The sequence below is a fragment of the Odontesthes bonariensis genome, chromosome 3 (assembly GCF_027942865.1).
Source record: "Odontesthes bonariensis isolate fOdoBon6 chromosome 3, fOdoBon6.hap1, whole genome shotgun sequence".
In the NCBI taxonomy this organism is placed as follows: domain Eukaryota; kingdom Metazoa; phylum Chordata; class Actinopteri; order Atheriniformes; family Atherinopsidae; genus Odontesthes; species Odontesthes bonariensis.
Window position 1 is genome coordinate 25,542,687 of NC_134508.1, and position 16,493 is coordinate 25,559,179.

Consider the following 16,493-nt stretch of genomic DNA (forward strand, 5'->3'; position numbering starts at 1 on the left):
AAGCTCTCTAAAGATTATGTGTGCCATTGTGTATTAAAAAAAAAAAAAAAAAGCTTAATGTAACTAAGGATACAAAATTCTGCACGTCATTTCAAATCAGTAAATCTAACATTAAAACCACGAAAATGTTCGCATACAACTTCTGTAAGAACTTCTGAAAAAAAAGGGAAAAAAAGATGCTGCGAGTTTGTTTTTTTTACTGCCCCTGGTTGAGCAGTATGGGCATAATCATGTAAGTTCACGTTAAAAGTTGTAAAAATGACGATATCGTAACATTTGATGCAATGCTACACACGCAATCAAACAGTACAGCGCACACACTTCTCCTCCTCTCTGCATCATAGTCCGCTCTCACCATCACACATCCTCGTAATACTCCCGTGAATAAGCTGACTTGTTGGAAATGCTTGAGGATCTTACATATCTGGAAACGCGCTGCCTGTAACATCAGAGATCCAAGAAACGTGAAGCTGCTCAAAGAGAATACCACAACAGCAGACACGGGGCTGGATTACTGATTATCACCAGTTTACTTTATTGAAGGTAAGTGAGCACAGTTTGCATTTGGAAACCGTCGAAAGATCGCCAGAGAGGTGAAGAATGTTGGCTAATGTTTTCTGAGATTTATATACAGGAGTAGGTTTTGACTACATCTGATATGAACAGGGTACCTGTTTTGTTTATACAACTTTTGTGATTGTAAGATATTTAAGTTGAAATATCACACATTATCAGGTCATTTCAATAGTTTTTTTTTTTGTTTGTTTGTTTTTAAAACCCTACTCTGTAGTTTCCATGCTGTCTGTGCAACTGTAAGAACAGTCTAGCCAATGTGATGCAAAAATGCTTTTAACCTAAATGTCAATCTGCTTCAAACCTGAGGTTGTCAGTAAATTTCCAGGGCAAGCTGCATTTGGTGAAAACAACTTTCCTGAATGACATTTTTCCCAATATGAGCAGCTTGATGAGTAAACCCACAGCAAACTTACCACCAGTTGTTCATAAAGAGTTTCAAAACAGTTTTCTTCATACAGATCCACTTACACTGCAGTACTTCTTGAGTTCATTTCACCATTCTCACAGTCACGCAGAGTTCTCACTTTCCTGTCATTATTTGTCATCATTTTACATACCACCAGCTTTGATTGTTATCCCCACTTATTTTGGCAACGCTTAAACCATCACTTCATACACCCCAGAAGCAGGGCAAGAGATTGAACCTGTCAGAACACTCTTGTCAAGGAAGAAGACGAATGTTAAGAGCGACTGTCTTCACCAGAACAAATCAAGGCATAAAACCATACCTGTAAGGATTCCAATGTTGCGTAGTGGGAACCTGCAAAAAAAATAAAAAAGCATCAGATTAGTCACTCATTTAAAGCACAAAAGTTTGAGAAGCTTAGCTTTACAATCAGGTGATATGATGCAGCAAACAAATATAGTTTGAGCACGGTGCTCACTGAGGACCGATAAACTCACAATCAAAAAAGATTTATTGGTAATTTATGAAAGTCCATCATCTAAAGATCGAACATAATGCAGTCTCGTGAACTGATATTGCTTTGAAAAGAAGACAGACACAACACATTGTAATGTTTTTTTTTTTCTTGCTGTTGTGTGCTTTTTTTTCTTCTTTTCTAAACCAGTGATGGCTTGTAATGACAAACTTTAAACTTCATCACTGAATAGTGTTTAAACGGCTTATTTGAATGGGGCTGTAGCCTTTTTATGGAGCAGGTTTAAAACAAATGGAATATCATTCGATGTAAAGCCTCAAACCACAAGGAATTCCTGTGTAAGTTATAAGTAGCTATCAGATAACTGTCATAATTTATCAGGTTAATAAAAATGAGGAATAACATGATGGATTATTATCAGTTTGGACAGAGGATTTGGCTTCAGCAACAGTCACACAAGGTGGCAGCGATCTTGGCCAGTAATGGCAACAAGAACACAGAGAGATGCTCTGCACAGACAGTACATTGGTGCATACTGTAGCACTTGGAAACCATGGCAACAAAACAACATCAGAAGAAACTGGTCAGATGAGCCAGTGATGCTTGAGAACTCGTTGAATGGTGGACTCGATGCACAGCCGAATCACAATTAATCAGAAATGATGAATGCGATACCTGCATTCACGGCCAACAAGAGGAACGTTTAAATCATAAAAATGGCATGACAGGCTATAAAATTTGGCCCAAACATCATCACGACCATCTGCACTCTGTCACCAAGCAGTTCCCTTTGAAGAGGCTCAGCTGTGGCCAAATCCGACACTCTGGCCTGGTTCCACTGTTTCACATTGCTTTGACCAACAATTCAATTCTGAATAAGCAACATTGAAAAAAAAATTAAATAAATAAAAAAAAAAACATATATATATTAAAATCTATAAATGCATACCTTAAAAAATTACTACAATTTGTACTTCTTTAGCCCACATCTTCCAACAGGAAATGTTAGATGGACTGTCACCAACAGAAGGCAGCTTCATACTTGACGAAACAGCCGTATGTGTGCATGTGACATTACTTCAGAGAACATAAACATCGATTTACATTAATTTCTCGAAGACGACTTTACCTTAATCATAACTACTGCTTGCCCCACTCTATATTCAACCAAACTTGACCTAACTCTAAAATTAAAATGTCTCTTACCTTAAAGGTGGGGTATGAGATGTTTTTTGGAGCATTTTTTATCATATTGTCTGAAAACCTCCTCACGACCCCATTACACCCACTAAAATAGAATGTTTGGGGGAAAAAAATTATATTTTAGTCCATTGTAGAGGGTGTAGCAAGAGGAAATGTCTGAGCAATAGAAGTAATGATGAGAGTTACTTCTATTGGATTCTGACATGCCAATCAACCGTCAGCCCCCCTCCCCCCTGCGCATTCACAGACTCGTGATTCGTTCATGTGTTTTGAAGGCGTGGTTTCGAGGGGTGGGCTGAAGGGAGAGGCAAGGTTGTGTATTTTCAAAAATATAGCTTGCAGGAACCGTTTTTCCAAGATCTCATACCCAACCTTTAAAATGAATGATTTGGCTGATGTGGACCTGCTTTGTCCTTGCAGGGAGATCCCATAGCTACATTGTGACAGCATAAACAGATTTAAGTCCCCACAACATGACTAATAGCTGAACTCAGGGCCGCTGACAGGTTTGGCTGGGCCCGGGACAAAATTCTCTGAATGCCCCACCCCCCGTAGCAACCCACCCACACCCACCTCTACTTTCCCAGTCTCTCATTTATTGCGGATAAACCAAAAGGATTATTTACCACTTTGCCTGGATATGGATATGGACTGAGTGGAGTTATGGCTTTCAAAATCCTACCACAATAAAACTCACGCTATTTTATTCATTTAGAGCTCATAAACTGCACATTTCATCAACCATTTTTCACTTGACCAAGGGAATCATGTTAAGGGTACTTTTATTAATCGCCAGACCCGCGTGTATGTCTGCTGAACTTTCTGAGAATGTTCGGGGAACAAGGCAGAGCCCATTCATCTGGCAAGTGTCAAGTCAAATCAGTCTAAATGAAAGTTACAGGCTACCCCAAAATGTCACGTTTATAACCCATTCGTTATATTCAACTCTATCTAAATGGCAGTTTCACATGTTGCCATGTCTATACTGGCTTATTTTAAACAAAATAAGTTTAAACCAGAGCCGCGTTACACTGGCTGTCATTCAGCTGACCGGGGATGATTCTCAAATCAATAAAGCCTGATTGGCGTGCTTGCCTGAAACATATTTTTGAGACATATTTGCGGACTAATGCGCATATTCCTTTTTTTTTTTTTTTTTGGGCCCCCCCCCATTCCTGGGCCCGGGACAAAATACCCGTTTGTCCCCCCCTATCGGCGACCCTGGCTGAACTACACACAAAAGCACTAAAAAATGTTGTCTTCATTGGACACTGGCAATGGTCAGGATGTGCACGACTTAACGTGTATATCAGTTAGAAAGTTTTGTTTGATTAGGATCAAAAGTCAAGTCAGTCAGGTGTTTAATTGATAATCTTTGATAACACTGCCTGATCTAAAAAAAATTATAATTTTCACGTTTTGCGCCTGATGAATACTGGCTTATCTTGGAATATGCTTGTGCCATCAAGGATGATTTTTGGTGATTATTAATTTTTATATGTAATTCTTTTTAGGTCATATGTATATGTATTATGAGGGGTAGTGTGGTCTTTTCCTAAGCTTCACTGACTCCAGTAAAGTGAGCCAGAGAAGACATTTAACCCAAAATTTTAGAAAAAAAGATTAAACGTGCTTATAAATAACAGAACTCTTGAGGCATGCTTTGGTAACAATAAACATATGTTTAGGAAAGGCAAACTTCAACACACTTGGTAATAAAGTGAAGATAAAGCTGTCAGGAACTGATTATCTACCAGTTCCTTATTACCGAACTACAATCTACCTCTGAGAGTCCCGAAGCACAGAGACGTGGCCAAAGTAAAGAAGATGGAAACACAGCCACCAACCACGGAGGTTAAGATTGGGTCAAGAAATACCTGTGGCTAGATTATTCAAAGCTTTTTTTTAATTGTTTTTCTAATAAGAGTGACTCTTTATGGGGCAGATGGATGAGCCCTTGCCTGCGCCTCTAATGGACAGAGGACTCTAGTCTGACTCAGACTCCTGCAGGGTAGAGGAGGGTACTGGTATGGGTTGCTCTCATAAGGATGACCTAGTTGGACATGTTCAGGTTGAAGATTGACTGGAAATTAGCTCCCAAACCTGGTGCCTGTCACTGGAAGGCATTTTCCACAAACAGTTATAAATGTACAGCATTAAAAAAGGATTTGGATAAGGACCTCTAGTACCTGAGTAGCCAGTTGAGACCTTAAAGTTGACTGAGAGATGATCTGATCCTCTAACATAAATCCTATTCAGAATTTTTTAGTTCTTTACAAATATTTATCAGCATTTAGTAAGCTGTGCTCAGAGAAAGTTGATCATAAATAACTTAGGGAAGTGTCAGAAACTCGTTGGTCACTGAATTGCCAACAATTGTTATATTGTCGTCATTATTTTGTTATATACTTACCCTAAAGACTGAGACAAAGCATTTGAGCACAAAGCAACAATACCTTTCTACATTGTAGATGCTTGATAATTCTGTACATTAATAGATGCTTTATAATTGCACATTGTGCATATTCTTATCATATTGAAAAAATATGTATAACCTAAAAACTTTCTCAAACCCGAACATTTAGCATAAAGAATTCAGGCAACTGAATATTCTGTAATATATTATTGTTTTCCCCCTAACTTATTAGTTTGTTCTCAGTGTTTACAGTTAACATAACTAAAAAATAACATGAGATTACAATTAAATATATACAATTATATATAATTCAGTGGCTAATATAGCCATCCTTCTTTGCTGCCATGAGCCTTCCATTCATGGAGCTGGTCAGTTTCTTGATCTGCTGAAGCACCAACTACAGCTTCCTGAATGCTGTTTAAAGAAATGTATTGCTTTCCCTAACTAAAAGTTAGAAGTCCTATATAAAATCCCAATTTCTAACTTCAGTCAAGTTAGAAAAAGTTTCTAATCAGTGCTTAGCTTTCTTTTAGGCTTTTTCTGGTTAACAGTGAAATTTGGGTACATGTGGAAATTACATGTGTGATTTGTGTGCGCTATATCCCCCAAGAAAATGTTTTTGTATTCATGTTTCTGCATTTAGCAGACGCTTTTATCCAAAGCGACTTACAAATGAAAATATAACATTACAGCTAACATCAAAGCCAACAATAAGCTACATAGAAGGAAACCACTAGTCAGACTGTCAGAGGTGACAGGGGTGACAGTGTAGAGATGGAGTGCAGGCAGAGAGGGAAGTACAGAAAGATAAAGTGCAGTAGAAGGGGTAGGGAAGTACAGGGTAAGTGCTAGGATAGGAGATGTTCTCTGAAGAGCTGGGTCTTCAGGGACGCTCCTGTTCTGGTAGCGCATCAAATGAGCTTTGATGTGACCCTTGTCAATGACTATTTGACTTTATATTGTCACTGTTTGTGATCGATCGGTATCCAACTGGTTGTCTAGATATATACCATTTTCTTTTTATCTGAAAACAGGATGACTGCAAAGAAATTTGGGCTTCATGATCCACTGTTTATTCAATACTAATCCAGGTTCATTCTGCATTCCTAAATTGCTTCTTCTGACTTAGTCTGTGACTGTGATAGATTGGCAGCTGGTGAACAACAAAAGCAGTTTAAATTTCAGGGCGACTCATAAATTGCTTCTTTGCTGGGAAAATTGTGTTTTTCCTTGTTTCTCTTCCCGTTTCCCTTGTCACTTCCTCTGCTTTAAATTTTCTACTGGCTGTTGATCCAAGGTGCATGATTTATTTCATGTGACCGTTTCGCTTAAAAAATAAGGAATTCAAACTGAGGACGCATAGCCTCTATCTGCGTCATTTATGTGAACAGTGTGAAACTATAATCTGTTTATCAAATTAAACAGCTCTAATTTTGTCATTATCTCCAACGAGTGTTCACAATTAAGTTTTTTCAGCGCAGAGCTCTGCGACATTATTAATTTGAAACAGGGTTTACATCCCCTCTAAAAGGCAGCACATCATTCAGATCTCTTAAAAGGTACAAGATAAAAGACCCCTGATTCAGCAACAGTCAGGTGCCTTCTATTATCTTCCTCTTCTGATGAGGAACATCCTTTTATCTCCAAGACTGCTTTGCAAAAGGAAAACAAGTTTACACAAATTCCGTCTGACTTTGTTGTTCAGTGTTTGGTGTGCTGTGGTGCTGTGACTCATGCTTCTGAGAACGGATACGGGGATCTGTGATTCATTATAAGTATGATGATTTCAGTAAATCACATCCTCTCCCATCAGTTCTACCCCTTAATGCTGCTTTGCTGAACTCCATGCCTGGTGATTGAATTCACATTGCACAAACCGTTATTGAAAGAACATTGGGCCTCATGCAAGAACCGTTCGTACGCACAGATTTGGTCTTAAGTCGCGCGTACGAGTGATTTAAGAGAATTTGCGCATTCACCAATCTTTTCGTATTTTACGTTTTCTTTCAGGTACGAACAGAATTTACGAGTGATCCACACCTGTCGTAGGAGTTTCGTAAAATAGTCCGCTGTTATTCCAATCAAGTTTGCTTGACTAATGGATTGTATATTTAATTATTTTGAAGCAAACATAAATATATACATTATACCCCATAATGATGCTGAAATTATTCTGTTTGACTTAAATTATGCACTAATTGAAGGTTCATTTGAGTCTGTATATAACAAGGTCAATGGGAAGCGTAACCTTGACCGTGACTTTCTACTTTTGAATGCCTTAGGGCGTCAGGCTCGTGGAAATGTCCTTGTGGAGACAGACGAATGGCTGACATCGCGATTTAGATTGCCAAGGACTGTGCTGCTGCAAATATGCAGCTTGCTAGAGCCACAACTCCAGAGAGATCAAACCCAATTCCACCATACGTCCAGGTCCTCACCACCCTTAGATTTTTGGCCACTGGAACCTTTTAGAGGGAGATTGGAGACAGATCGGGGGTGTCCCAGTCCTCTGTGAGTCGTGCGCTCCCCATGGTCATCAAAACTCTCATCAGTTTATCTCCCATGGTACATCAAATTCCCATACACCGCTGTCCAACAAGTACAAATTAAGAGGGACTTTCATGCCGTGGCTGGGCTGCCAATCATAATTGGAGCACGAGACACATATACGCATCAAAACACCCGTGCCCCTGTCGTGGAGCGCACTGAGCTGAAGGCCAGGTGGGTGTGTCTCGATACAGCGTGGGGGGCAAACTGATCTATAGCCTAGAGAAGGCATGCCAGATTTGCACAATATTGCCATGAACGAGCGTCTCCTACTACCTGAACCAGCCCAGGCAGACCAGAAGGTATGGTGCCAGAAGACCCCCCTCATGGACCACCCCATCAAAGTGCCATCATGATGAGGCAACAACTGATTGCACGGCTTTAGTTGCAGTCATCGAGCACCTGCCCAGGGCGAGATTTATTTTTTTTAAGCCATTTTCATATCAAACCATTTCTTCTTTATTTCGGTGACATTACGAACTACAGGTGACACACCTTATAAACAGCACTCGTAATTGCTTCCCATTTCTTCGCTTTAGTAGGTCCTGTAATTCCACTGCTGACACTGCTAAAAATGACAGATTTTCCTTTTTGGGTCTCTGAAAGCAGAACTTCAGTCTCAGAGCCCGTAAAGTTGTTCTTTTTGCGCCTTGATGCCATTCTCATGACTCAACACTTCCTGGCACAGGAGCGAGGAAGCACAGCTCCTAATATGGTATAATTTTGGGCGTGGAGTATGCAAATTTACTATCCTCGTGCCCGTGCACTTAAATATGCACGGGTGGGATTCATCACTTTACGCAGGTCGTTTACACACTTTTCCCGAAGTTAAGAGCGTTTGTTGAATCTGACGTGGCGTGTTCGTACGAGACCTTCGTTCGAAAAAAGTGAGAGAAATTTAGAATAAAAATACGAAAATGTTCTTTCATGAGGCCCAATGTGTGTTTGTGTGTCTGTGTTGGTCTGAATGAATGCCATGACAGAGGACTGAGGCTTCTGTTTTGAAAATAAATAATTTAGATACATAGACAGCACTTTTGCATTAATCAAGGAAAAAGCCAGAAAATATTCACAATTCATTGGGGTGTTGTTTTTACAGACGGTATGATTTAGTTTGAGTACATCCCTGAAATGCTCCTCATACTCTGGCCTCATTGAGAGCTGAACGGTTTCCTCTTAAATGGGCATCCTGCTCTATCCTGCATTTTGAACAGGCAAATGGTAAACTGAAATTTGACATTGTTGGGGCCAGAGGTTTGCTCTAAGAGATGGGGTCTTTGTTTTTGTCCTTTTCAGCAGTCTCTGTCTTCGTTCACTTGCTGCAAGGAATCACCTTCTTTATATGTTCGCAACTCTGGAGAGAAGTTGCCTTTGGTGACAGTCATTGACTGAGATAGACCAATAATACTGGAACAAAGAGAAATTATCCTTATGGCTACTCAAAGTTCACCCTCAACTGTACTTTAACATGATTCATTTGTTTTTGCTACAGAAAGTAGATTTACAAATGCTTCTAGCTTTCAATCCAAACTACGTTAGTATTGCCTGCAGTTGGCAACTTTATACAGTAGTAACATATTAACTTGATGTTGTTATTTTCAATGTTAACAAAAAGTCAACAATCGATCATATATGGATCAAAGGTGGATTCTTTCATCAATATCAGTTACAAGGCTAAAATGAGCATTAGTTGAGAACGACTTTCTTTAGTTATGATAGCCAAGCAAAAACACATATGCTTCTATTTTACACTGGAGATCTGTGCAGATTGGATTAAAGACTAATGAGTTCTCTTGTGGACTGTAGCCCATATGTACACAGCCTACGGTTGTCAATTTGACAGCTCCCATGATTTACAAGAAAATGTACTAGAAATGAACAACTTAATTCTCAATAGATATCACAGTCACATTTTTCTAGTAGATTTCTCACAGCGTGTGATCATCATTTTTTATTACAACTCCTCTGAAATGTTACGTTTAAATATGAAAATGGGGAATTACATTTATGAAGCCACCAGTGGCATCAAAACGTCTACACAATTAGAAAATTGTGTAAGAATCAGTGAGCTCCATCCCTCTTTTATTCCTCGATGGTTCGTTGTCCCTCACGTACTAATGGCAGATTTTTTTAGGATTTACATTTCTATTTATTTATATTTCCCAAACAGAAATCTGAATATTTGATTAATTTGAGTTTTTATATATATATGTGTGTGTGTGTGTTTGTGTGTGCGTATGAACATACAAAATATACAGGAATTCATTATAATATTGTACATATTTGCATCAACAGAGAAATCGGAGTCGCATAAACCTTTGCAGTTACCTGCAAAATTGCACTGGATTCCCCAGTAGGGGATGAATACTTTGATGGCCACTGCAAATTAACAATTTGCAAGACTTCTTCCCCCTGTCTGACATAAGACATGTTATGGAATGAAAAACACTTTCCTTGGTGAAAAAAGAAAAAAGAATCACATTATTCCATTCATTTCGATTATTCTCTTTTAAGATGACACATTCTGTGCTATAGTTACTTTATATGAGACCTCTGGGCATGATAGTTGTGAGAAATCTCTGTCTCTGGTCTTGACTGAGGCTACAGACAGTCAGAATCTCTATACTCCCACTCTTCTGTGCAGGCTGCCATTTCCATTGAAAGATCTGCCAAAAAAATCAGTCTGTTTTCCATTCAAGCAGCCTTTGTAAGCAGTGAGGTTTAGCTGAACCTGTGTAGTATTCTGCAGAGCAGCTGCAGCAACTCAATTCACCCTAATTTTAAGTTTAAGTCACAGTTAGAAAATTGAATCTGAGTTACTATTAATTACAGCTTTAGGGTAAACTTGTATATAGTGTTTAATACACTGATTAAGTCATTACAGATCAATTAAATGTACTCTAAAAGAAGATTTTGCCCTATAGATTGTTAATCCCTATGTGAGGATAAGCCTAACAAAATGAATAAGCAATCATGTTGTCGGAATTATTTCAAATTATTGTGATCATGCATTATTATAATCATCATCTCTATTCACTTGTATGAAAACAGCTGGGTCAAACTAACAAACCTGTTAAACTAACAGACCCAAACTGTTTTTTTTTTTAACCCTTTGAAAGAGCTGACTGATGGTATAGGGTTGATGCCCTTTGGCTTTATCCTGCTGTGGCTTTATTTCTTCCATTAACCTCATATCTTCTATATGTAGATTTTTGTTCACAAAGACTCAAAGGTGACCAGAAATAGGTGTTTTTTCATTTTTTATTTTTTTTAATAAATGCCTGATATCTTTTTTTGTTTTGTTTTATAAAAGTTTGGTAGATTGATTAGCCTAGTGATAGTAGCAAAGAAACAGACAAAGACAATTATATTGAGAACTGTAATTATCTAATTTATAGACATGACTTCAAATAAAATCAAAGTTGCATTGGATATCAATGACAGTATCAGTTATGTGATCATATAGCTTCAGAATAAACGCTTATAGTGCATTTTAAGGCATCTATTTGTTATGAAGTAAAGGATTAAAGTCTTAAACCTTTCCTTCCATTATGTACTTAATTATGTTCCCCTTAATGGCTAAGAATGTCTAAACGTTTAAGTCTAAACTATAGTGTGGAAGTCATTCTAACTCTGGATAGTTACAACTTCAATTGAAATTGAAACACAGAACTCTTTGACACTCTTTCCTCCGAGGCTGCCATATTAAATGATTTTGTGAATCTTTCTGGTTTGTAAAGCAGACGAAAGTTACAGTTTTATTACAGGGTTGAGTTCATCTTTATAGTCCTTATTATCGAAAGCAGATAAATGAATGCTGCGGCAGCTGCTGTTGCTGCAGTACAAGGTTGACTCACTGCAGAGTGGAAAGAAACAAGCTCACTGCAGATAACTACATTATTGAAATTATTCATTTTTATGTTGAGTTGCTCTTGCAATAATTTGTAATAACTTGTTCCCACAAGCTCAATTACACGTAGCTACAGTATCCTCAGATGTATGACTGAAAAAAGATTTATGGAGAGAATTAATCATAAGTCCAAACATCTCCCTACAAATGTGTGCATGGATTTACTGGATTCATTTTGTGTTAAGTACATCATTGAGAAACGGCTCCTTTAATCTGTTAGCGCCACAAATGAAGCTGTTTATCTGTCAACACATTTGGGTGCAGTTTTACAATACATTTGCTTTTGAATTGTTTTAAGATTTATATAATTGAGATCACGGCTATAGATTCCTGTAGACTGCACTGTGTGGATGTGAGTGTAAAATAGTTCTTTACTGATTGTTCCTAAGATGTTTCACCTTGTTGATAGGTTGTGCTGTGGTAGGACATTCCCTGGTGAGGGTACAAGCTGCCATGCCATTTGGTTGTCTGACACTCGGGGAAAACAAGGATTACAACAGTCCCTCAGAGGTGACTGACAAGTATGACCTCGGACAAATTGTTAAATCGTGAGTACACCTACTGTATGTTGCAGTAAATCCTGACAAGTGTGCAGAGACTGCAAAGATTTGACTCAAAATATTACAAGTGTGTGCTTTCTCATCTTTTTCACAGAGAGGAGTTTTGTGAGATATTTCGGGCGAAGGATAGAACCACCTTGAAAATGTACACGTGTAAAAAGTTTCACAAAAAGGATGGACGGAAAGTGAGGAAAGCTGCCAAGAATGAGATAATGATTTTAAAGATGTAAGCAAAGTGTTGAGCTTTCATTATAGAGCTTGTCTGAGGCACTGTCCTTTTACTAGGACAATTGTAATCACAAATGAGCAGTGAACTGCTGCATTTTGGTCAAGTGAAAGACAAAAGGCAAATTATGATATGCATTAGCAATAAAGAAAGTAAAGGTCTGGTCCTTGGTGCAAGTTTGCTGTGTAAGATAAACCATGATTGTTACTAATGAAACCTGATTTGTTTGTGTTTGTTTTCTTTTTTTTCTCACTAGAGTACTGGCTATGCTTTCATTAGAAAAAAAACTAATCAGTTCTTCATAATTATAGATTTGAGTGTTTGTTGCATTTTAGAAAAACCTCCTAACTTTAATGGAAATTGGGTTTTTTGTCAATTAAAAACTTCTCACACAGGAAAATAAATTACAGCATTCACTAACGTCCATGGCCCAACAATGATTGAAACATTTATTACTAAATTGGAAATTATTTATGAGGCCTCAAATAGCACAATAACACTTACTTATTGTGATTTGTCACTAATTTACAGAGGCTTCGGCTGAATCCATTGATGTTCTGTTACTTTGCCCTAAGCTGCACTCAAGTGTGGTGATGTCATTCTGGCAGTTTTTCACCGATTTGGTGTATTTGTCAGTTTTACATCAAACATCATGAATATCTGGCATTGTGATTATATTACTGCCTTGTTCATGCATCCCTTTATCTTCCCCGTTCCTAATAATTGTCCTACTACTTAAAGGGTAAAACATCACAACATCCTTCAGCTGGTTGATGCATTCGAAACGAAGAAAGAGTACTTCATTTTCCTGGAGCTGTAAGTACCATTAAGGCATTACACAGAAATTTTGGCAGAGCCCTGTCTGCAATGTACTTCTTCAGCTTAATTTTTCCCCCTTTGCATGCATGTCATCAATAAACAGTGTGCTACACATGAATGATGTGTCAAATGTGGATGTCTCATCTTGTCAGAGCCACAGGAAGAGAGGTGTTCGACTGGATCTTAGATCAAGGTTACTATTCAGAGAGGGACACCAGCAATGTTATGCGACAGGTGTTGGAGGCTGTAGCTTACCTGCACTCTCTGAAAATCGTCCACAGAAACCTCAAGGTAGATTGCACTGCTGACACCTAGTGAAAAGCAGCAGCATTTCATTACAAGCCAAATAGAAAATGAAGTGTATGAATAACTTTATAACAACGATTACAGAGACTAAACACTATCTTAGAGTGAATGTTTACAAGGTTGATAAAAGTCTATTTGTTCACTCATGCAGTTGGAGAACTTGGTGTACTTTAATCGTTTGAAGCACTCCAAGATTGTTATCAGTGACTTTCAGCTGGCAAAACTGGAAAATGGACTCATTAAAGACCCGTGTGGAACTCCAGAGTATCTTGGTGAGTGACACAACACCCGGCTTTAAATCAGTATAATTCAATTGATGCTAAATATCCATGCAGTTTATTGCATTTTTAACCTCCCGATAGAACCTGGGATCTTTTAGTCTATAACACATTATCAGAATACTTATTTTGCTTTTAGCTCCTGAGGTGGTTGGGAGGCAGAGATATGGAAGACCTGTGGACTGTTGGGCCATTGGTGTCACCATGTATATACTGTAAGTGCTCACTGACATACTCGCAAGTATTATTAGTAATTATCTGACAGAATTGTTTTACATCTGGAGTACTAAATTCCTTTTATGGTCTTGATTTCCCAACTCAACAGTTTGTCTGGAAACCCTCCTTTCTATGATGATGCTGAAGAAGATGACTCTGATAATCGTGATAAGAACCTTTTCCTAAAGATTTTGTCAGGAGACTATGAATTTGATTCCCCATACTGGGATGATATTTCAGACTCTGGTAAGAGATAAACACTTTACTGAGTTTGTATTCATGTGCATGCAGTGAGCAAATTTCAGATTATCTTTCCGAGTTCTAATTAATCGTCACAGAACTTCCCCTTCCTGTTTTGTTTTTTACAGCCAAAAACTTGGTGGCATCTTTGATGGACGTGGACCAAGATCAGCGATTGACTGCTCAGGAAGCTATAGCCCATGAATGGTAAATAAAAGTAATAAAACAGTGAATCAAATACAAATGTCTCCACTAACACAACTGAAATCATAAATCTTATTAAGTGGACCAGAGAATTTTTTTATTGTTTGTTTTTTGTTTTTCTTTCTTTAAGGATTTCTGGAAATGCTGCCTCAGATAAAAACATCAAAGATGCCGTCTGTAAACAAATTGAGAAGAACTTTGCCAAAGACAAGTGGAAGGTAGCACATCTCATATACAACCTTTGGCTTATGCATGTTTATTTATTGTATATATGGACCTCAAGCATTTTTTTAGTCGCGTGTACGGAGTTTTCCTCTAATTTATCACCCAAACAATTTAGGGTTAAAAAAATGTCTTTCCTCAAAGAAATGCTTTTCAACAATGGTTCTTGACTGTCTGAATTACTTTTGGGGATGGTTGTAAATTTGGCTGTGCATTGCTTTTTCACTTCATATGAACTAACGACTTGTTTTTATCATTCTTAGAAAGCTGTAAGAGTGACCACCCTGATGAAGCGACTTCGAGCCCCGGAGCAGGGAGACTCCGGGGCAGCTGGTCTTGTTGCAGGTGCTGCGGCTGACCCCAACACATCCAGCAGTGCTCCTGCTCCTCCAGCAGGCAGCAGCAACAGTCTTGCTGTTAGCCTTAAAGCTGCTCTTAAAGAAAAGGCTCCTGGCACACAGACTGCAACCATCGCTGCACCTCCCCTGCCCAATGCAGCCCGGCAGGATGAGCAGCAACAGGCACGGTGCAATGGAGATGCTCCCCAGATGTTGCCACAGCGAAAAGGAGAGTAGGCACCAATCAAATAGAAAAACAGGACCCTTGCCAGCCAACAAGCACATGTACAGCCAATAAATTTGGCATCACGATTTTGTGTCTGTGTTGTTTGACTACCCCAGTTTGAGGAATTATACCAAAATACCATTAATTTGATCTTTTGTCCCTTGTGCCGATTAAATGTTAGTGACCACCACTCCCCTTTCTTCTTGTTCTTTTGTGTACAGTACCCTTTAAAGATTTTTGCAAAGTAGCGCTTCTGTTGTTTGCCTTTTCCCTGAAAACTGTATAAAGTCATCAGGTCATTCATCGCTCATGGAGTAATTTAGTGAAATGAATTCATCTTTATTCATTAAGTCCCTGTATATAGATGTATTTGCCTGAACAAATTGCTACTTTTTAGCAGTAGAACTTACAAGCCTAAGTTTGTATCTTGTGACTTAAAATTATGAGTTGAAAGATTTGGTTATTTGAAAATAAAATTCGAAAAATGTCTTCTTTTCTAAAATCTGCTCTCCAAATTGCATTACATCCAACCAAATTTACAATGCTGAAATGTGCAAAATCCTGATTGGCAGATGTAAGATTGAAAAGAAGCTTGTTGAAAATATTTCATCAAATTGAAGATTTCAGTTTTGTAAGCAACAAAGTGCTTGACACTGTCCAAGAGAATTTTTTTTTTTCTTTTCTCAGAGAATTGCTTTTTAATTGATGGAATCAACTTAAGTTTAAATTTTGACTAGATATCTACAGGTTTAGTGCTACAATTTACTGTAAGACTATTTAGAATTTTAAGGCAGCAAGACAGCACATTTTTAAGTTAAAGTGCCTTAATATTTGTTGCATTCATGATTCTCGACATGATCACAAATGCTTACTGAAATCACTGAAATGTTTCAGCTGTTTTATTGCTCTTCTGTTTAGGGTCTTCAGTTGATGTAGCGATTTTTGTAATTCTGTCCTCTTACACACTTATTTGACAACACAGGAAACTAGATTTAGAGCATTCAGTGGTGTGGTGTTTTACTTGTTGCTGTGTTGTAACCTGTAATTAATAAATTAAGTTCATGCAGAGTCCTTATACCGTACGACGATATGTAGTTGCATTACGTGTGTATATGTGTGTGTATTTTTTTAACCGTACGTGTATTTAGCAACACTTAGCTGAGCTAATTGGTTGCTATAATGCTTGTGAATGAATAAAATTATCAGTACAAATATTGTGGAGATCATCATTTTTCTGAACCAGTGATGTTTCTTTTTTTTTTCAAAGGTCTTTCCTTGAACTGATAGTACATGACAGTCATTGTATTTACTAATTGGTGAGTTTT

The 16,493-nt window shown here is 38.1% G+C and overlaps 1 protein-coding gene across 1 annotated transcript; it reads left to right on the top strand.

The window, feature by feature from the left end:
- The first annotated feature begins 313 nt into the window (after window positions 1–313).
- On the top strand, window positions 314–16,382 carry LOC142377855 (caM kinase-like vesicle-associated protein). Its single transcript, XM_075462180.1, has 11 exons — window positions 314–543; window positions 11,943–12,081; window positions 12,188–12,319; window positions 13,061–13,135; window positions 13,291–13,429; window positions 13,596–13,716; window positions 13,862–13,937; window positions 14,048–14,184; window positions 14,307–14,385; window positions 14,513–14,600; window positions 14,868–16,382. Exons 2-11 carry the CDS (start codon window positions 11,987–11,989, stop codon window positions 15,177–15,179), a joined length of 1,254 nt encoding a protein of 417 aa, XP_075318295.1. The 5' UTR covers window positions 314–543; window positions 11,943–11,986; the 3' UTR covers window positions 15,180–16,382.
- The last annotated feature ends 111 nt before the right edge of the window (window positions 16,383–16,493 follow it).